Source organism: Mauremys mutica, chromosome 1 (assembly GCF_020497125.1).
Source record: "Mauremys mutica isolate MM-2020 ecotype Southern chromosome 1, ASM2049712v1, whole genome shotgun sequence".
Taxonomy (NCBI): Eukaryota; Metazoa; Chordata; order Testudines; family Geoemydidae; genus Mauremys; species Mauremys mutica.
Window position 1 is genome coordinate 340,422,227 of NC_059072.1, and position 21,467 is coordinate 340,443,693.

At 42.2% G+C, this 21,467-nt stretch overlaps 2 protein-coding genes across 2 annotated transcripts in view; one reads left to right on the top strand and one right to left on the bottom strand.

Moving 5' to 3' along the window:
• The window catches only part of TYR (tyrosinase), an 82,842-nt gene that overhangs the window by 6,910 nt on the left and 54,465 nt on the right, over positions 1-21,467 (bottom strand). Inside the window, exon 4 of the mRNA XM_045020209.1 lies at positions 6,834-7,015. Within this exon, the coding sequence (XP_044876144.1) occupies positions 6,834-7,015 (182 nt within the window). The remainder of the gene's footprint in view (positions 1-6,833; positions 7,016-21,467) is intronic.
• Positions 1-21,467, top strand: part of GRM5 (glutamate metabotropic receptor 5) — a 488,230-nt gene that overhangs the window by 6,805 nt on the left and 459,958 nt on the right. The gene's annotated exons all lie outside the window — the stretch shown is intronic.

Consider the following 21,467-nt stretch of genomic DNA (forward strand, 5'->3'; position numbering starts at 1 on the left):
GCAAAAGGGAAAAAACAAAAGCCATTGAATCATTTATTCATTCACATACACCCAGGATATGTTGGCAATGACTTGCTGCTTCCTGTCACATGCATTTCTATTGCCTTATCCAGTTAGCTATTTAACACCATGTTTAAAAGCAATATTTGAGACCACAAAGAAATTGTATGCATCTAGCTCAGCCTTGCAAAATTCTGCTTCCCCAGGGTGAGTCATTGTGTGTGTTTGTTTGTTTTTTCTTGATGGACAAAGAAAATGTCAGTTGGATTTTAATCGCCATTAGTTACGAGGGGGGGAAGGCCAGGAAAGATTATTTATTTATTCAGTCAGATTCTTGTTTGCTTAGTTCACTTTGCACTATGTAATCATGGCTGTAGAGATGGTCAGTGGAGAATTCCTGCTGTGCAAGGGACATTTTGGGGGCAGGGCATTGCTGAGAGGGTAGAGCATCATGGTGCTTGATCGTCCATTGTGGAAATTAGAGCGGCTCCCTTGAAGTTCTAACTTGTGTCAAAACTGGGCAGATTAGGGAGCCGTGACTGGGTCCCTGGCAGGCCTTCTCTCACTCTGCTTGGCAGCAGCTGAGAATCAGTTCCTGTGTGTGTAGGCTGGTGAAAAGTTTTATGATCGTTTTTAAAGGCTGGGCCTTCTACCTCTCACTGCAAAATCACATTGCAGTAGGTTCCGACACACACACATAAAATGGTTACTGACAAAAATGGGTTACGTTTGTATCTTTAAGTGATATCAATCAAATGTTTCCTGATGTATCTTTAGCACAATATAGCATGTTTTCTTCTGATTTACCCAAAGTTAACAATTACATTGACAAAGCTGCTTTTTAACAGCTTGCTCATCTTTATTCCAAGAAAGAAGGCTGGCCACAGCTGTACAATATCCAGTGTTCTCCAGTTATATCTTTTCTTAATTTGTTCCTGGCTTCCCAAATGATAGTTGCCTGCTACAAAAGGACATGCAAGTAAGGAGAGAAGTTGACTTTTTAAAATCCGTATTTCCTGTTATCAAATAAACTACTTTAGCTAATATCCAAACTTTCCACTCCTATTCCCTCCTCTCTAAGGCTCTTTTTTAACATTGGTTTCCTCCTCCTTTTCCAATTAACCTTATTTTTCACTTTCCAGAGCCTGAGGAAATTCCCATGATTGAAACACTCTCATCTTTTCTTTTCTTTTTCTAACTTGATAGTCTAATTCTTTTTTCAGTCATGCAGTTTAGGGATTTAAACTGCATCCCAAGAGAACATTTAACGTGCACTGTTGATTTTAATTACATCCTATCATCCAGGCATCTGCATTTTATCTCACCTAGCTGTTGCCATTTTATTGTCAGCTCTCCAGTTCCAAACAGAGCCCTTTTCTATTCTAGCCATAGTGTATGCTGCTGAATACCTCAAAGATGGAAAAAGTCATCACGGTCTCTTGAAGTTGGCATGGGTCTGTCTGTGTGCTACTATGCTGCTGGTCAATTTGCCACCACAGGATACGTTTGAGTGGAGATGACAAAGTTCGATTCTGGAGATGGACTTCCCCAAAGTCATGGTTGTCGGCAGTCTTGTCTCTCTGAGAACACCTCAGACTAGGCCTTCAGGAGCACACCCAATATCCACCAAACTGCAAAGCTGCACTGCAGGCCTATTAAGCATCTGTGATGCTGGTAGGCCAGATGCCAGCTCTTGCCAAGAGCTAACAAACTCGTAGCTGGAGACCAGACCAGTTCTCCTCTGTGTTAGTTTTGCTCAGAATAGGCATTAGTCTTATAGGAATGTATTTAGGGTTTAGACTCTGTGGAATGCTTGTAAATTGCTGCATGTGTTAATCTGACTTGTAATGTCTGTATTCCATGCCACAAGAAAACATGTAAGTTTTGCTTTATAACTTTGAAAATGTTTTGTCTGAACCCAGGCACGGGAAACACAAAGGATTGGTTAATGGCCCTATTGCACCTGGGAAATACTACATTTAAGGAAGCACATCCTGTGGACTTGGAAGCTGAATGAACGAAATAAAATAAAATCACAGGAAAGATTTTCATCTTTGGCTGTTTAAACTCTGACAGGGCCAGAGACTCTAAACTGAAGCCAGAGATCACCAGGAGCTGCCTCCTGGGTCCTCCCTGAAAGAGATTTTTGAATTGACAAATCACAACAACTCTATCACTCTTAGGATTTCACGCAGTGCACAGTCAACTTGTGGAACTCCTTACCTGAGGAGGTTGTGAAGGCTAGGACTATAACAATGTTGAAAAGGGAACTGGATAAATTCATGGTGGCTAAGTCCATAAATGGCTATTAGCCAGGATGGGTAAGAATGGTGTCCCTAGCCTCTGTTTGTCAGAGGATGGAGATGGATGGCAGGAGAGAGATCACTTGATCATTGCCTGTTAGGTTCACTCCCTCTGGGGCACCTGGCATTGGCCACTGTCGGTAGACCGATACTGGGCTAGATGGACCTTTGCTCTGACCCGGTACGGCCGTTCTTATGTTCTTATGATTTAGATGGTAACTCATTTGTGTGTATGTTTGCTTGCTTTAACCTGTAAATAACTTATTCCCTTTTCCTAGTTAATAAACTTTTAGATAGTTTATTACAACATTGGCTACAGGTGTTGTCTTTGTAAGATCTAAGGTACCAAGTGATCTGGGGTAAGTGACTGGTCTCTTGGAACTAGAAGCAACCTGAATGTGGTGCGATTTTTGGTGTGAGCGACCATTTATCACTAAGTCAGGTTTGCGTGGGTGGCAAGGTAGACTGGAGAGTCTATGGGGACTGTCTGTGAGTCCGTGGTAAGACTCTTATAATGATACAGGAGTTCACATTTGTTACTGGCTTGGTGAAATCTAATTATCGACCACACCACCAGTTTTGGGTGTCTGCCCTGTTTGTGGCAGTCTGCCCTGAGGTAGGGCAGCTGTGAGCCACTCCAGACAGTATCCGTACACCATTTTAATCACACTGCCTTTACTTTTTACTCTGCCTGCAGCCCAGCATCACCTGCACTTCTCTTCACCTGTATCTGTTGAAGTTACAGCATCAAACACCTTAGTTAAGTATTTCAAATATGGAAACTTGTATTTAGGCTCCTAGGTTTATATTTAAGTATCTGCCTGACTCCTCGAAAGTGTGACTCGGCCATCAATACCTAGTGAGGTCACCAAATATCTCCCATTGAGATTAAGGGGAGCTGTTGGGTGAAAGTTTGGCATGTGTCTAAAAATGGATTCAGGAGTTAGCTTTAAGGAATTATTTCTGGAAATAACTTGGCCTGGGCTTCAAACACTAGTATTCAGCATCCTATTTGTACTATAATAATACATATTATGGCAGGCAGCACCCGGTGGTGCTGTTACAGTCTTCCAATTCTTTTATTAGCATGCAAGCAAATGTTCAGTCTTGGGAAGATAAGCTGTGTGGTGGCGTTAATTTTCTTATGCAAGGTGAGTGGGATAGTGGGCTCCTTGCCTCAGCCTGAATTAATTCTTGGGGCAGAGTTGGTTCCTGGGACTGGGCTATGCATATTTTCACTGTAATTCATGAAAGAAGGGATTACTTTGTGACCACCTCTGTTCCAGCAAGCATGTGTCTAAATAAGACACTCTGAATATATGCAGACTCCACCTTACTGATTTCTTCTCCACTGGGAAGCTAGCCTGCAAGACTCCAGACATCTGCTACTGCTCAGCAGAAGTGGAGCAATATAATTCCTGTCCTTGACTGACCCTTTCTCACTGGGTTTCTTTCCATCTTTATATGTCTCCTACCTCCCTGCTCATGTTCTATCTATAATCACAATTAGTCACTTCATTTCAACATCTCGACTGAATCTCTGCTATTGTCACATCACTCCTTTCTTCCATCTGCTTTGAAATAAAAGTTTTATTTGACCATTCCTCATTCTCCTTACTCCTGTCCCATTACCCATCCTCCTACTCATCAGCAAGATTCTGCATAAGCTTCTATATCTTCTCAGACCGTGATCTATGAGAAAATCATCACTGCTAATTTTTTTTGGCATTGTATCTTTTCACTGTACCTACCATGCAAATCAACCGTAGCTCCTTGCCTTTGATCACAGAGTCATCTTTTCTAGTCCTTCTTGATCACGTTGCAGCATTTTGGTGTCTTGTAGCATATGAGCTCAAACAAGAAGCTAGCTTTTGTCTCTCTGAGGCTATGTCTACTCTTCAAGTTGGAGATTCAAATAGACATACCTGCACTAGCTCTGATTGAGCTAGTTTGCTAAAAATAGAAGTGTTGCTGTGGCAGGAGGGCCTAGCCATCCTCAGTAAAATTCCATCCAAGTCACTAGGTACGTACTTGGGCAGCTGGCATCTCCTGTCACTTGTGCCACTGTGGCTCTGTTTCTATTTTTAGCACGTGAGCTCAATCAGAGCTAGCATGGGTATGTCGCCTCAAGCTTGAAATTATACCTCCAGTTCAAAGTGTAGCTGTATCCTTACTGTGAATCCAACACTTCTAACTAGGGAAAAGCCCAGCTCCAAACACTCAAACCCACCTGAATCTTTGGATATCCAGAATCTGAATGTTGTCGCTCTGGCCCATTTTTAATTTTGAACCAATTATTTCTTTCTAATAAAGAATGACAACTTAGGCTCCGGCCCTGCAAATGGGACTGAAGAGGGACTTGAGTGGCACATAGACCTTGTGCAGGTTCTCTCCACAGGGATGAATTTCACCCTTACTGCTGATCTTTCAGCAGAAATAAAGAACCATCTTAACCACCCCTCCTGCAAAGCAACTAGAAAGGACAGACTTGATTTTGTCTGCGGTGTAGTTGTAGCTGTGTCAGTCCCAGGATATTAGAGAGACAAGGTCACTGTGGTGGTAATATCTTTTATTGGACCAACTTCTGTTGGTGAAAGAGACAAGCATTCTAGCCACACAGAGCTCTTGAAAAAGAGGTCTCTCACCAACAGAAGTTGGACCAATAAAAGATATTACCTCACCCACTTTGTCTCTCTAATATTGCACTTAATCACTTTTAGTTCTTTTTTATACCAGATTCCTCCTGTGTCTGATTTCCTGTATACTTCTGCAATGCTAATGTATTCTGCAGTGTTTTGAACTTTCCCACTACTTGGCACTTTTTCTTAAAGCCCCAGTTCCTGGAATTAAGTGATTGATGTGAAAATCACAGTTTTGATTTAAAAATAAATGAATGGTTCTAGTTCAAGAGAAAAGCTTGAAAACATGAACCCTAAAGATTCAGAAACTAGAATATAAAATAAGCCCCAAATGTATCACTTTAAAAAAAAAAATCTCAAGAATGGTTTTAAAAAAAATCATAGGAGAAATACTGATTCCTGCTTATGCTGTAGTTCTAAAATGGGCATCGGATTAGCTAGGACAACGATACTTGAAATAATCAGCCATAAAAATAAGCTTTCGGGATAGCAATGAATCACAAGCTGCTAGACTGTGTTTAACAAAAGAATTGAATGAGCAGGCTGAACACTATTTTGGAGCAGTTTACTAAGCATGCAGAAGTCAGACCCTGTCATTAGGAAGCAAAATCTTTCCGAGGGCGAGAGCTGCCTGAAAGTACTGTAGTATTGTTCAGACAGAGTGAAAAAGGCTATTCGGGCAAATGTTAGTCTTGCTAAAATGTCTCTGCTGCCTTTGATGTATGATTACTGGACTCTTGGCGGCCGATTGCGTTTGCAACTGAACAGACACATTCACAAAAGGTTGCACAGTTCCTTGATCTCATTCATTTCTTTACTTTATGAAAGTCTTGATCTTCTAGCTGTACCTTGTGTCCCAGGTTTGAATCCCTGATCCAAATGCCCCTCAACATTGGTCTAATCATCCCAGTGGCCTATCTTGGTAATCGCCGAACTTAAGTCCAAGATCTGAATGCTCCTCAGCTCTGGGGAAAGGTTAGGTCTTGAACAAAATTTGTCCTTTATCTTAGTGCATGCAGATCTTATTGAAGCCTACACTGCTAAATGGCCCCATCCTACATATCAATACAATTTCTAAACAATTCACATTTAATCTATTTTAAGTAATAATAAAGACCCTCATGCAGCCCTTTAGTTGCATTCTGTAAAAATGACACTGCGTATCTCATGGTGAAATTCATCACTGTGCAAAGAGCCCGTACAAAGCTCATGAATCACTTAAATCCTACTTAAGCTTTATTTTGAGGACTTAAATAATTCATTGGCTGTTTTCTGGGGTGACGTTAATCCTTGATAATTAAGATAACAGATTTATTAAGTTTCCAAGTATAAAAGGTGGTTTTCCAGCTGCCGGTCCTGAAACCTGAGCCTGGGATCTGAAACTCCAGCCGGGTTCTGTGTTTCTTGCAATTATCACTATTAATAAAGAATCTGCAGGATAGATTCTGCCCTCAGTTATGCAGTTACATGGGGCCAGATCTTTGGCTTGTGTAAATCAGCATTGATTTATGGAGCAGTGCTAATTTACACCAGGCCTGTGGCCTTTGTATTAGGCCCTCAGTGAAACCTGACTTAGTCCTGCTGTACTCATTGGGTTTGCACTGGTATAATTGAAAGCAAAACATGGCCCTGCCTTTGGAATTTTTTAAATAATTCTGTTGATAATTACAGTCTCCCATAGCTGCTTGTGTTGGCTGTGCAGTACTGACAGACGACAAACTTCCTTTGGTCATTAAATCAATCACTGATTTAATGACCAAATGCAGATATGACTGCAAATACTCTCACCGAATAAATCTGATTAAGAAGGCACCTTTTGAACTTAGTCTCTTTACAGATATATGCTATATAAAGGTGGCAAATTCAGAATTTGCTTATCACTAAACATTACCTGGGTCTGCTAGATATTCATAATCATATCCTAGCTCCCTTGATGGGGTAAAAAATTCCCCATTTCTGTAGAGAGGAATAAATGGGACCATGTAATATTCACGATTGTGTCCAATGGGTGCATTGGCTGCTGGGTAAACTTCTCGCAGAGGTCTGTGTCTTCTAAGCCATTGTTCAAAAATACTGTAGAAGAAAGAGAATGTGGATTAATAACAACAATGCTCCTTTTTGCAACAACAGAGAAACTCAGTGGGCCTGATTCGCTACCTTGATCCCTGAGGAGTGATTAATACCTGCCCAAAGTGAATTTGAGGGTATGTGTAAAATGCTATCAAATCAGCATGGTAGCAATTTACGCCTACCAGGTTCTCAGTTATCACAGCTGTAAGTTCCTGCACAAAGTGCAAGCCAATGAAGGCTTAAGCTTGGTATCTGCAATGCTGTGCAGATACTGGTTATGTTTTATAATTCAGTGACTGTAATTTATGCAGCAATTGTAGTGTAATTACACTGTGGTTGTGCTTTCTGATAGTTAATTACTACTAATTCACATAACCAGAATGTTAACTATGGGACTGAATTAAGTATATTACTGCCCCTTTGATTTCATACTTAATACGTGTGCTCTTTAGAATCTAGGCACATTATCTGCATTGCATTCACATTGTAATCAGTCTAAGCATTCATTTATTATAGCAGGGTGGTAGCATTATAGTTAAGGTTGAGACTAGCTTACTCTTGAACAACTGATTTCTCCAAGTGGTCTAAAATCCACATGTTTACTTAGATTGTCTTGAAAACTGCTGGGCGTCATGATGGCTTGGGGCAGTGTTAGTGGTCCAAATTGGAGGTGGTTTGAACAAGATGGTTTGACATACAGCCCCTTCCCCCTCAAAATGAGGTGATATCAAAATGTCATGGTTCTTAAAGCTCAAGGCGACATGCTGTGGCCACTGAACCCGAACAGTATCACTGTACTGTGAGTTGGAGTCCTGGTAGCTTTCTGAGACTGTGTTGTGCATCTTTATTGCTCAGTTCTGTCGGAGCGCCTTCTGGAGATTATGCTCAGGGAACAAAGTTTCTGGCTTATGAGCTGATATTTCAAAGCGCTCTGATATTCACATGCATGCTCAGATTTTACTTAAGTATCATCTAGGAAAATGACATTAAATAGAGGGAGGACAAAAGTTTGTGGTAAGCAGCAGCATTAGGGTAATGAAATCATGTGGCAGGGTCCTCATCCATTTCCTGGACAGTGGGACTGACTGAAGAAAAGTAAGTAGCTGTGACTCTCATCAATGTCAGCATGACCAAAAGGGGTTGCTGAGCATCAGGAAAAGTTCTAGTCTAAGGACTGGGGTAAGGTTGACATTGGCTGATACAGTGCCAGGATACAGACACAGAGCAGTAACTTAAGTTTATCACAAAAAATAAACACAGACACCATTACTCATCTCAACTACACAAACCAAGGGATCACACCTAGAGTTCTTGGGGAAAGGGTTGTGAAGGAAATGTCAGACACTAGAAAAATGTAGTCATGGCCATGGTCCTTTTAAAAACAGTCATAGCAAACTTCCAGTGATATTTTTTTACCCCACAAATTGCTATATAAAATTAAGCAGTGGAAAAGCTAAAATAAACTTTTACAAATTATACTCTAACCCAAAGGGCAGAATGTTTGGCCACTTTTCTCACCTCCTGTTAAGGTGGCACCAGATTTTCATTTCAACTGTGGTGATACTATCACTCCACCATAACATTGCTGTGACATATTAGGAGTAGTGGTATGAGCTGTGGTCATTTGGTCAATGGTGTCCTCAGATAACCCCCATCCCTCTCTCCCTCAATAAGGAGCTGATTTCAATAGTCAGAATGCTCTAAAATCCACAAGCATAACTGATAGCCTTGAAAACTCGTATGCCACAACAGAGGCTAGTATACAGTTTGTGATGCAAATTTGGGGTAATTTGACCAAGGGGTTCCCAAGAATACAGACCTCCCACCCTCGTAACAGGAGCATCTTTTAATTTTTAAAATACTCTAGAATCATTGTGCATAGTGAGATTCTCAGAATGGGTATTCTACTTGGTACAAATTTGGAGTCATTTGGTCAAGAGATTCCTAAAATATAGCCCCTCCAGCCCCCATTAAGGAGCTTATTTTATTAAATCCACATGCATAGAGAGATTGTCTTGATAATTCATATTTAACGGGTTGGGTTGGCAGTATGGGGGGGAGGCGGGGAGGAAGAACACCCATTGAGATGAATGGGTTAGTTCACACTTAGAACTATTGTCAGGCGGCATTCATTTCCATGGGCTATTCTGATTTGTCTGAGAAGAATAGGTCACTTACACCTCTCCAATCCTCCACTGAAGCTTGTACAGAGCCCCTTCTCCCTATATTAGCTCCCTTGCTGGTATGGGGCGCTCCTCCATTTTCCTTGCTCCTCAGAGACCATCAGTTACCACCTGCCTTCCACCCTGTAGCCCTACAGTCCTACTGGGGGCATGGATGAGCCAGGAGGAGATCAGAGGTCATAGCTGAGTGACAGTGGGTGTTTCCTGGAAGCCTCTCTCTGCCCCCTAAAAGATGATCCCCAGTCATGACCTCCTCATTCCCACCACTTCCTCAAAATAAAAAAAAGGGGAGTAATTCCCTGTTTAAAACTTTGTCAATGCAGAATTAAGGTCAACCAGCAGTGCCTTGTACCCTTCCAGAACAGCAAGTGTACCTATGCTTAACCTTCTATAAACCAGGAAAGTAAAAGTTAATGTAAGACAAACTTAAACCTCTGAAAACTAGGAAATGTGGCATTAAGGTACACACTAGCTCCCCACCCCACCCCCCAAACCTCAGCATGGGAACCTGCAAGTTAATTCTGCTAAAATCTGATGCAGGTTTCTGCTCAGAAATTCACAAGGTGCTGAGTGGTACGGGGAGAAGATGTTCTGTGGCTCCAATCCCTCCTGTTCACACCAAAGCCTTAGGGTGCCAAGGAGGAGGTCATGCAGTCTTTTGAGGTAGGTCAGTAAGGTACAGAACCATGGCTTGGGCCTTTTGGCATGAGTTTGATTCTCTCTATGCTACCCAGCTGTTAATTTCATAGAATCATAGAACTGGAAGGGACCTCGAGAGGTCATCTAGTCCAGTCTCCTGCACTTGTGGCAGGACTAATTATCTAGACCATTCCTGACAGGTGTTTGTCTAACCTGCTCTTAAAAATCTGCAATGATGGAGATTCCACAACCTCCCTAGGCAATTTATTCCAGTGCTTAACCACCCTGACAGTTAGAAAGTTTTTTCCTAATGTCCAACCTAAATCTCCCTTGCTGCAATTTAAGCTTCTTGTCCTATCCTCAGAGGTTAAGAAAAACTATTTTTCTTCCTCCTCCTTGTAACAATCTTTTACATACTTGAAAATTGTTATCATGTTCCCTCCCAGTCTTCTATTTTCCAGACTAAACAAATCAAATTTCAATCTTCCTCATAGGCCATGTTTTCTAGATCTTTAATCATTTTTGTTGCTCTTCTCTGGACTCCTTCCAATTTGTCCACATCCTTCCTGAAATGTGGTGGCCAGAACTGGACACAATATTCCAGTTGAGGCCTAATCAGTGTAGAGTAGAGCGGAATAATTACTTCTCGTGTCTTACAACACTCCTGCTAATACAGCCCAGAAGGATGTTCATTTTTTTTTTTGCAACAGCGTTACACTATTAACTCATATTTAGCTTGTGGTGCACTATGAACCCCAGATCCCTTTCCACAGTACTCCTTCCTAGGCAGTCATTTCCCATTTTGTATGTGTGCAACTGATTGTTCCTTCCTAAATGGAGTACTTTGAATTTCATCCTAGTTCTCCAGTTTGTCCAGATCATTTTGAATTTTAATCCTATCTTCCAAAGCACTTGCAAACCCTCCCAGCTTGGTATCATCTGCAAACTTTATAAGTGTGGTCTCTATGCCATTATCTAAATCATGGATGAACTGGACCCAGAACTGATCCCTATGGGACCCCACTCATTACGCCCTTCCAGCATGACTGTGAACCACTGATAACCAGTCTCTGGGAATGGTTTCTAACCACTTTTGCACCCACCTTATAGTAGCTCCATCTGGGTTGCATTCCCTAGTTTATTTATGAGACGGTCATGCAGGACAGTATCAACAGCTTTATTAAAATCAAGATATACCACATCTACCGCTTCCCCCCATCCACAAGACTTGTTACCGTGTGAAAGAAAGCTAACGTTGGTTTGACATGATTTGTTTTTGACAAATCCATGCTGACTATTACTTATCACCTTATTATCTTCTAGATGTTTGCAAATTAATTGATTGCTTAATTATTTGCTCCATTATCTTTCTGAATACAGAAGTTAAGCTGACTGGTCTGTAATTCCCTGGATTGTCCTTATTTCACTTTTTATAGATGGACACTATATTTGCCATGACTTTTTGAAGATAATCACTAATGGCTCAGAGATCTTCTCAGTCAGCTCCTTGAGTAGTCTAGGATGCATTTCATCAGGCCCTGGTGACTGGAAGACATCTAATTTGTCCAAGTAATTTTTAACTTGTTCTTTTTCTACTTTAGCCTCTTCCAATCCTACCTCATTTTCACTGGCATTCACTATGTTAGACATCCAATCACTACCAACCTTCTTGGTGAAAAGCAAAACAAAAGTCATTAAGCACCTCTGCCATTTCCACATTTTCTGTTGTTATTCCCCACCCCCACTTGAGTAATGTGCTTATCCTGTCCTTGGTCTTCCTCTTCTAATGTATTTGTTTTCTTGTTACCCTTTGTCTCTAGCTAGTTTGATCTCATTTTGTGCCTTGGCATTTCTAATTTTGTCCCTACATATATTCAATATGTTAGGTTTTGTGTCTGAAATCCCTATCCTGATCTCAGGTGCCTACACTGCAATAATCTAACCACACAAGGGGAAATTCACACATTAGCAGCATGCTCATGGATGGCTCAGGAATAACCTTGAATGGGGAAGGGAGTGATCAGATACAAGGGATAGCCTGTCCACCCACTACATATGGGAGAGGAGGGCTCCATGCTGGCTTAGAAACTGCTGTTGCAGAGGCAAACTTTGGGGACAAGCTAAGGGCGGAATCGATGAATCTATGCTTAGGTGGATTCAGGGGTTGGAACTACCAGGAAGGTGCAAGACAGAGCTGAGTGTCACACTTCAGTCCAGCTACAGTGACTGGTGAGGGGCTGTGGAGAATGCTCCGTGCCCTGGCCATTAGTTGGGGATGTGTACTTCAACCATAGGTAACTCAATCTTTATCAGTTCAGGGAAAGGGTTTCTCCAGACTACCCCAACAACTGAACTCGGCACTAACATGTCTGTAAGCTGCACAAGGATTCTGCATGCAAGTTGCACCTTTTGTCATCGGAGAAAAATGGCTGACTCTAATTCAGAAACATTCTGCTTATGCTGTCAAATTAAAGCTCTCTCCCAACCAGGCGGAACGAGGACCAGAACCTCAGTTCTTTTTTAGGACCAAATGATTTAATTGATGAAAGAGTTGCTGTGTGCATCCACCTTGTCAACCCTCCAAAATGAAGGTATTAATCTTGATTACTTTCTTCATTCATGGCTCTCATCTTTAGCTAATTTCATCAGCCCTGTCTAGAAGAACTCTCTTGTCAGAATAATAATGCTCAGCTGAGGCAATCAGATTGACAAAACTGAACAATTATTTCAAAACTTTAACTTCTATTTAAACAAAAAAAGGAAGTTGGAATAGAAACTTTTGGATCAGCTTAAATGTCCAGAAAACAGTTTGCAACATAAAAAGGTTCAGTGACCATTAAATAAATGTGCAAAACCATACAGGATGGATGGTTCTGTGGTTAGAACACTAGACTAGGGCTTGGGAGACCTTGGTACATCACTTAGTCTCTGTCTCAGTTCTCCATATGTGAAATGGGATAATAGTACTTCTCTGTCTCATAAGGGTGTTGTGAGGTGCTAATATACGTATGGTACTGGAAACCATAGCAGTATCTTTAGACAGAAGTAGGAACTAAAACCAGAATTTTTGAAGGTGGGTGATGCTGTGGCTGTCTCAACTTATGGGTGCCTCAGTTTTTGAATGCTTAGCCTAGGATGCCTTATGGGTTTCTGAGCTCCTTGGTTCTGAACATCCAGCCTTTGTAAGGTGTCTTGAGTTCAGAACTTAAATTGCGAGTCACTGGAAAACCTGGCTCTAACCAATATGCAGTTTCACAAACTAAAAGGGAGATTTTCAAAGGCACAACAACTGGCCAACCAATGCTTATGCTTTTGAATATTATTTGTATTATGGTAGCACCTAGGAGCCCTAGTCATGGACTCCATTGTGTTAGGCACAGAACAAAAAGGTGGTCCCCGCCCCAAGGAGAGCTCTCCCACCAAATCAATACCCCACACTTGCATTTTGCCTTTGACAGAATCTGGTCTCTTATATAGTGTAACCAGAGACAATGTGGGCTAGTAGGTAGAACTGGGAGCAGGGAACTGAGAGTCAGGAGACCCGACTTCTGTTTCCTGACTATGCTAATGACTTGCTGCGTGATCTTGAGGAAATCACCACACCATGTCACCATGCCTCATTAAAATGATTTAAGGTTCTCCGATGACGTTACTATATCTGTGCAATGTGTTGTTATTACTGTAGCAAAATAACTGAATTCATAAACAGACATTTAGTACCATTTTAATAATATTAGGAAAAACTTTCTAATTATAAGAGTAAATAAGTTCTGGCATAGACTTCCTAGGGAGGTTATGAACTCCCCATCACTGGAGGTGTTAAGAACATGTTGGACAAACACTTGTCAGGGATGGTCCAAGTTTATTTGGTCCGGCCTCAGTGCAGTGGGCTGGACTTGATGACCTCTCAAGGTCCCTTCTAGCTTTACATTTCTAAGATCCTATTCTGAACTTTGCCACAGACCTGCTCTGTGAATTTCAGCAAGGTCACTTAACATCCAGGTGCCTCCGCATCACCAGGTGGTAATTGGCTGAGCCTTAATCAGTGGGCGGGGCATTCACTCAGGCCAGGCCAGGGCTTTATAAAGCCGCGCACAAGCGACCAGGGAGCTTTGCGAACAGGGGCTGCTAACAGGGAGTTTCGCAAGGGAGTTTCGCAAGGGAGTGGGAAGGGAGTGGGAGCCCCTCGCCAGCCCTAACCCCTTCCCCGTGGCCCCCCCCTAAAACCTATAAACCGAACCACATTCCAAAACTACTTTCCGTAAACCACCCTTTCACTAACTAGGAGACAATGCAGGCAGAAGCCCAGCAGCAGGGTGGGGGCTATCCAGTTTATTGCACTGACTGTCACATGTATGATTACCTGCCCTGTGGGCGGGTGGCGTATGTGTGCAGTCGGTGCAAGGAGCTCCTGACCCTCAGAGACCATGTACGGACTTTGGAGGCCAGGGTGGCGGAACTGGAGGAGCTGAGAGAGGCAGAGAGGTATGTTGATGAGGCTTTCCGGGACACTGTAGAATTGTCCCACCTCCGCTTAGACAGCTCCTGTGCTGTTGAGGAGGAAGAAGGGCCCAGGGAAGTAGAGCAGTCGATGGGAGCAGAGGGAAACCTTCCCGTAGTTGGGACCCTCCTTCCAGATGGTGCTGGGGTTGCCTCTCGCACTGAGGTTACCTCTCCGGGGAGGGAACTCCAGTTTCTAGGAAAAGGCAGGTGTTAGTAATGGGAGATTCGATTATTAGAAATGTAGATAGCTGGGTCTGTGATGACCGGGAGAACCGTATGGTGACTTGCCTGCCTGGTGCGAAGGTTGCGGATCTCTCGAGGCATCTAGATAGACTTATGTGTAGTGCTGGGGAGGAGCCGGTGGTCGTGGTACATGTAGGTACCAATGACATAGGGAAGGGTAGGAGAGATGTCCTGGAAGCCAAATTTAGGCTGCTAGGGAAGAGACTGAAATCCAGGACCTCTATGGTGGCATTTTCAGAAATGCTCCCAGTTCCACGCGCAGGGCCAGGTAGGCAGGCAGAGCTTCAGAGTCTCAATGCGTGGATGAGACGATGGTGTAGAGAGGAGGGGTTCACATTCATTAGGAACTGGGGAAACTTCTGGGATGGGAGGAGCCTATACAGGAGAGATGGGCTCCACCTAAACCAAAGTGGAACCAGACTGCTGGCACTAAACATTAAAAAGGTTGTAGAGCAGTTTTTAAACTAGGAGATGGGGGAAAGCCGACTGCTGCAGAGGTGCGTGTGGATCGGACACAGACTTCTCTTAGGGGAGAGTCTGATGATAGAGAATCTCCAGGTTATAGTCAGGAGCAGAGGAATGAGAAGTATAATGTAAGGGCCGGATCAGATGACAAACAGTCACATAAAAAAGAATCTGGCACATCAGAAAAAGGCAGGCTAATAAACAGGGACAAGTTTTTAAAGTGCTTGTACACAAATGCCAGAAGTCTAAATAATAAGATGGGTGAACTAGAGTGCCTTGTGATAAAGGAGGATATAGATATAATAGGCATCACAGAAACCTGGTGGACTGAGACCAATCAATGGGACACAATCATTCCGGGGTACAAAATATATCGGAAGGACAGAACAGGCCATGCAGGGGGAGGAGTGGCACTATATGTTAAAGAAAGTGTAGATTCAAATGAAGTAAAAATCTTAAGCGAATCCACAGGTTCCATAGAGTCTCTCTGGATAGAAATTTCATGCTCTAGTAAAAATATAACAGTAGGGATCTATTATCGACCACCTGACCAGGACAGTAATAGTGATGATGAAATGCTAAGGGAAATTAGAGAGGCTATCAAAATTAAGAACCCAATAATAGTGGGGGATTTCAATTATCCCCATATTGACTGGGAACATTTCACTTCAGGACGAAATGCAGAGATAAAATTTCTCGATACTTTAAATGACTGCTTCATGGAGCAGCTGGTACGGGAACCCACAAGGGGAGAGGCGACTCTAGATTTAATCCTGAGTGGAGCGCAGGAGCTGGTCCAAGAGGTAACTATAGCAGGACCGCTTGGAAATAGTGACCATAATACAATAGCATTCAACATCCCTGTGGTGGGAAGAACATCTCAACTGCCCAACACTGTGGCCTTTAATTTCAAAAGGGGGAACTATACAAAAATGAGGGGGTTAGTTAGACAAAAGTTAAAAGGTACAGTGACTAAAGTGAAATCCCTGCAAGTTGCGTGGGCCCTTTTTAAAGACACCATAATAGAGGCCCAACTTCAATGTATACCCCAAATTAAGAAAAACAGTAAAAGAACTAAAAAAGAGCCACCGTGGCTTAACAACCATGTAAAAGAAGCAGTGAGAGATAAAAAGACTTCCTTTAAAAAGTGGAAGTCAAATCCCAGTGAGGCAAATAGAAAGGAGCACAAACACTGCCAACTTAAGTGCAAGAGTGTAATAAGAAAAGCCAAAGAGGAGTTTGAAGAACGGCTAGCCATAAACTCCAAAGGTAATAACAAAATGTTTTTTAAGTACATCAGAAGCAGGAAGCCTGCTAAACAACCAGTGGGGCCCCTTGACGATGAAAATACAAAAGGAGCGCTTAAAGATGATAAAGTCATTGCGGAGAAACTAAATGGATTCTTTGCTTCAGTCTTCACGGCTGAGGATGTTAGGGAGATTCCCAGACCTGAGCTGGCTTTTGTAGGTGACAAATCTGAGGAACTGTCACAGATTGAAGTGTCACTAGAGGAGGTTTTGGAATTAATTGATAAACTCAACATTAACAAGTCACCGGGACCAGATGGCATTCACCCAAGAGTTCTGAAAGAACTCAAATGTGAAGTTGCGGAACTATTAACCAAGGTTTGTAACCTGTCCTTTAAATCGGCTTCGGTACCCAATGACTGGAAGTTAGCTAATGTAACGCCAATATTTAAAAAGGGCTCTAGGGGTGATCCTGGCAATTACAGACCGGTAAGTCTAACGTCGGTACCGGGCAAATTAGTTGAAACAATAGTAAAGAATAAAATTGTCAGACACATAGAAAAACATAAACTCTTGAGCAATAGTCAACATGGTTTCTGTAAAGGGAAATCGTGTCTTACTAATCTATTAGAGTTCTTTGAAGGGGTCAACAAACATGTGGACAAGGGGGATCCAGTGGACATAGTGTACTTAGATTTCCAGAAAGCCTTTGGCAAGGTCCCTCACCAAAGGCTCTTACGTAAATTAAGCTGTCATGGGATAAAAGGAAAGGTCCTTTCATGGATTGAGAACTGGTTAAAGGACAGGGAACAAAGGGTAGGAATTAATGGTAAATTCTCAGAATGGAGAGGGGTAACTAGTGGTGTTCCCCAAGGGTCAGTCCTAGGACCAATCCTATTCAATTTATTCATAAATGATCTGGAGAAAGGGGTAAACAGTGAGGTGGCAAAGTTTGCAGATGACACTAAACTACTCAAGATAGTTAAGACCAAAGCAGATTGTGAAGAACTTCAAAAAGATCTCACAAAACTAAGTGATTGGGCAACAAAATGGCAAATGAAATTTAATGTGGATAAATGTAAAGTAATGCACATTGGAAAAAATAACCCCAACTATACATACAACATGATGGGGGCTAATTTAGCTACAACGAGTCAGGAAAAAGATCTTGGAGTTATCGTGGATAGTTCTCTGAAGATGTCCACGCAGTGTGCAGAGGCGGTCAAAAAAGCAAACAGGATGTTAGGAATCATTAAAAAGGGGCTAGACAATAAGACTGAGAATATATTATTGCCCTTATATAAATCCATGGTACGCCCACATCTCGAATACTGTGTACAGATGTGGTCTCCTCACCTCAAAAAAGATATTCTAGCACTAGAAAAGGTTCAGAAAAGAGCAACTAAAATGATTAGGGGTTTAGAGAGGGTCCCATATGAGGAAAGATTAAAGAGGCTAGGACTCTTCAGTTTGGAAAAGAGGAGACTAAGGGGGGACATGATAGAGGTATATAAAATCATGAGTGATGTTGAGAAAGTGGATAAGGAAAAGTTATTTACTTATTCCCATAATACAAGAACTAGGGGTCACCAAATGAAATTAATAGGCAGCAGGTTTAAAACAAATAAAAGGAAGTTCTTCTTCACGCAGCGCACAGTCAACTTGTGGAACTCCTTACCTGAGGAGGTTGTGAAGGCTAGGACTATAACAATGTTTAAAAGGGGACTGGATAAATTCATGGTGGCTAAGTCCATAAATGGCTATTAGCCAGGATGGGTAAGAATGGTGTCCCTAGCCTCTGTTCGTCAGAGGATGGAGATGGATGGCAGGAGAGAGATCACTTGATCATTCCCTGTTAGGTTCACTCCCTCAGGGGCACCTGGCATTGGCCACTGTCGGTAGACAGATACTGGGCTAGATGGACCTTTGGTCTGACCCGGTACGGCCGTTCTTATGTTCTTATGTTCTTATGAAAAGGGATGGTAAATGATTCCCCAAGATGAAAGGTAATGAAGACTCCCACTAGGTTGACACTTCAATTGTTTGAATTTTCATGCATGATTGTGTTCTGTTGAAATGTACTTTGCTTTTGCAAAGAGCTTTTATACGGTGAGTTGTAAGGGGCAGACCTTTCTCGTACAAAGAAAATTAAACCCATCCATAAAAAGCAGGAATATAAATTTTTCCTGTGATTACATATCAGATGGATTTGAATCTTTTCCTTGTAGCACTGTCCAGTACATACCAGATTATAGAAAATTAACTGAAATGAGCCTTAGTGGAAAATTAATTTTAAGAAGGTTGGTTTAGGGGTTTGGGGGCAGGGGGAGGAGGAAGACAAGAGTCATTTGATGGTGATTTTAAAAAAAAAGCCACCAAAAAAAATGCTGGATATGTATTGTTCCATGAATAATATATGCAGCACAGATTATGGCTAATGAAGCAGTGATTCAAGAAAATGAATAAGCGTATGATAAAAATAGTCACATTTGCTGCCAGTTAGAAAGATAAAGGATAGCATAAACTGCATTGCTGCATGTAATTCCATTATGGCATTAAATAATGTGCTCTCCTAGAACATGTTGGGCACAAGAACATATTGTGTACAAGGAGAGAATCTTAAAACCTGGAACAAGTGATGTAGAATAACTGGAGGAGTTATTTCCATTGTAAGTCCTCTGCTATGGTGGATTCTCTGTTACTGGACATTTTAAAATCACAGCTAGATGCTTTTCTAAAAGACATGTTATAGTTCAAGCACAGTTATTGGACTTGAAGCAGGAAGTCATTCAAGGAAGTCCTATGGCTTGTGTTATGCAGGAGATGAGACTAGATCAGTAATTTTCAATCTTTTTTTCATTTGTGGACCCCTAAAAATTTTTGAATTGAGGTGCGAACCCCTCTGGAAATTCCACCTGTGGTTCGTGGACCCATACCATAGAAATCTTAGGGCTTGTCTTCACTACCTGGGTAAGTCGACCTAACCTAGGCTATGTGAATAATGTAGCTGGAGTCGACATAGCTTAGGTTGACTTACCCAGGTGTCTTCACTGTGCAGCATCGACAGGAGACATTCTCCAGTTGACTTACTCTTCTTGGAGAGGTGTAGTACTGGGGTTGACTGGAGAACGCTTTGTCATCGATTTAGTGGGTCTTCACTAGACCTTCTAAATCGACCCCTGCTGCATTGATTGCAGCATTGTCGATCTCCTCGTAGTGAAGACCAGCCCTTAGACTGAAAACTGGCTGAACAGAATTAAACCATAAATGTCGTATGTGCTTGGCACAGCATTTGGTGCAGCAGTATAACACCTTAAAATGGATTTTAACTGAAGGATGAGAGAATGAACCCTACATGACAGGTGTCGTTTAATGCACTACTGGAAGGCTCTCAGACACTGCAGTGTTGTGTATCCTATAGGACCCTATATGGAATAGAATACTATTCTAATCTACATCAGGGCCATCTAGCAGGAACCTACTACTTAATTCGTTACATTCAAGCTAAAGATTACCCTGCACCTGTATTAGGAAAAGGTTGAGTTTGTCTGGCTTAGAGAACACATTAGCTAGGTTTGAACTAAACTCAAGCACTTTTCCTATTCAAGGCAGTCTGTTTATTAAATGAGTCCAAGTCAGCAGTATCTCCACAGAAGTGTAGGAGGAGATTCTGTTCCTTGATATAGATGCAACTGTGGGCCTCTTTCTCTTCTCATTTTCAAAATGTTGTCACCCTGTTCGCTTAGGTAGTTGTTCCTAATTCACACCAGTGTCACTGGGTATGTCTACACAGCAGCTAGACACCTGTGACTGGCCTATGCTAGCTGGCTTGGGCTCACAGGGCTTGGGTTGAGGGGCTGTTTTATTGCTGTGTAGACTTCTGGGTTAGGGCTGGATCCTGGGTTTTAGGACAGTGTAGGAAGGGATGGAGGGACCCAGAGCTCAGGCTCCAGCCCGAGCCCAGAAGTCCACACAGCATTGAAACAGCCCTCAAATGTGTGCCCCACAAGCCTGAGTCAGTTGGCATGGGACAGTCACAGGTTTTTCTTTGCTGTGTAGACATACCCAGTAAGATCAGAATTGTGCCCTTCTATTGTGTGTAAAAGACAAACTACATATAAGGGGGACTATGACATCCCCGGCTTTCCAGAGGAGGAGGAATAAGGATTTATAAATGCAATGCTGTATTGCATGAATAAATTGTTAACTTAAGAATCATCCTCCGAAAGCTCTTATTTCTATTTGGTTCACCAAAGCCACATTTTGCATCTAGGGGGGATAGAGAGAAGGGAATGGGAAATCACTTGAAGTAAGAGATGGTACAAATGCCAGCTGCTCCAAAGTTTAGTAACTAGCTTCCCCTGAAGAAAAAGATAACAACATAGTGTCCAAGTAGATTAAAATGGATGGCCACGGAGGTTGCTGGATTGCCTATATGGATCGTACTTCTGTGCTCTGTAATTTATCTCTTCTGAGCTTGTCATTATTAAGGTGCACAAGGGCCTGTAAGCACATAGATCACAACCATAGATCATTTCTTTTTGATGAATAGATGCTGCCTGCATGTGGGTGAGAAAAATACCATGTTTTCCTGTGATTTTTACAGTATGATCAATTATGGCAACTATGACTGCAAAGGTGCGGTGGGAAGGAAATTCAGGGTCACATTCATTGTCTGTCTCAGAGTTTATCTGGATCAATTGTACTGTGGAGAGAGCTCTCGTCTCTCACAATGAGATTTCTCTCAGGGCAAAGTAAACTTTTTTTTAAAAATCACTAACTGTTTGCATAATATGTAGCCCGGGCAGTAATCCATTCTATAACTGCCTCAGGTGGATTGGGATATGGACACACTTGGGTGGGAATGTTATGGGACCTTTGCTTACATTGACCATACTCACTTGAGGAAGTGCTCACCAGTTGACAGATTGTTAAGGCCAGAAGGGCTAGTCTGACCTCCTGCATAATACAGGCCAGAGGACCTTACCCTGCCTTTAGCCAAGGGGTTAGGGTGCTAGTTTGTGACTTGGGAGGCCTGGGTGCAACTCCCTGCTCTGCGTGACCATGGGCAAGTTGCTAAATTTCTTTGTGCTTTGGTTCCCCATTTGTGAAAAGGCGGTACTAGCTCTGCCCTACCTCCCAGGGGTGTTGTGAGGATAAATACATTAAGGATTG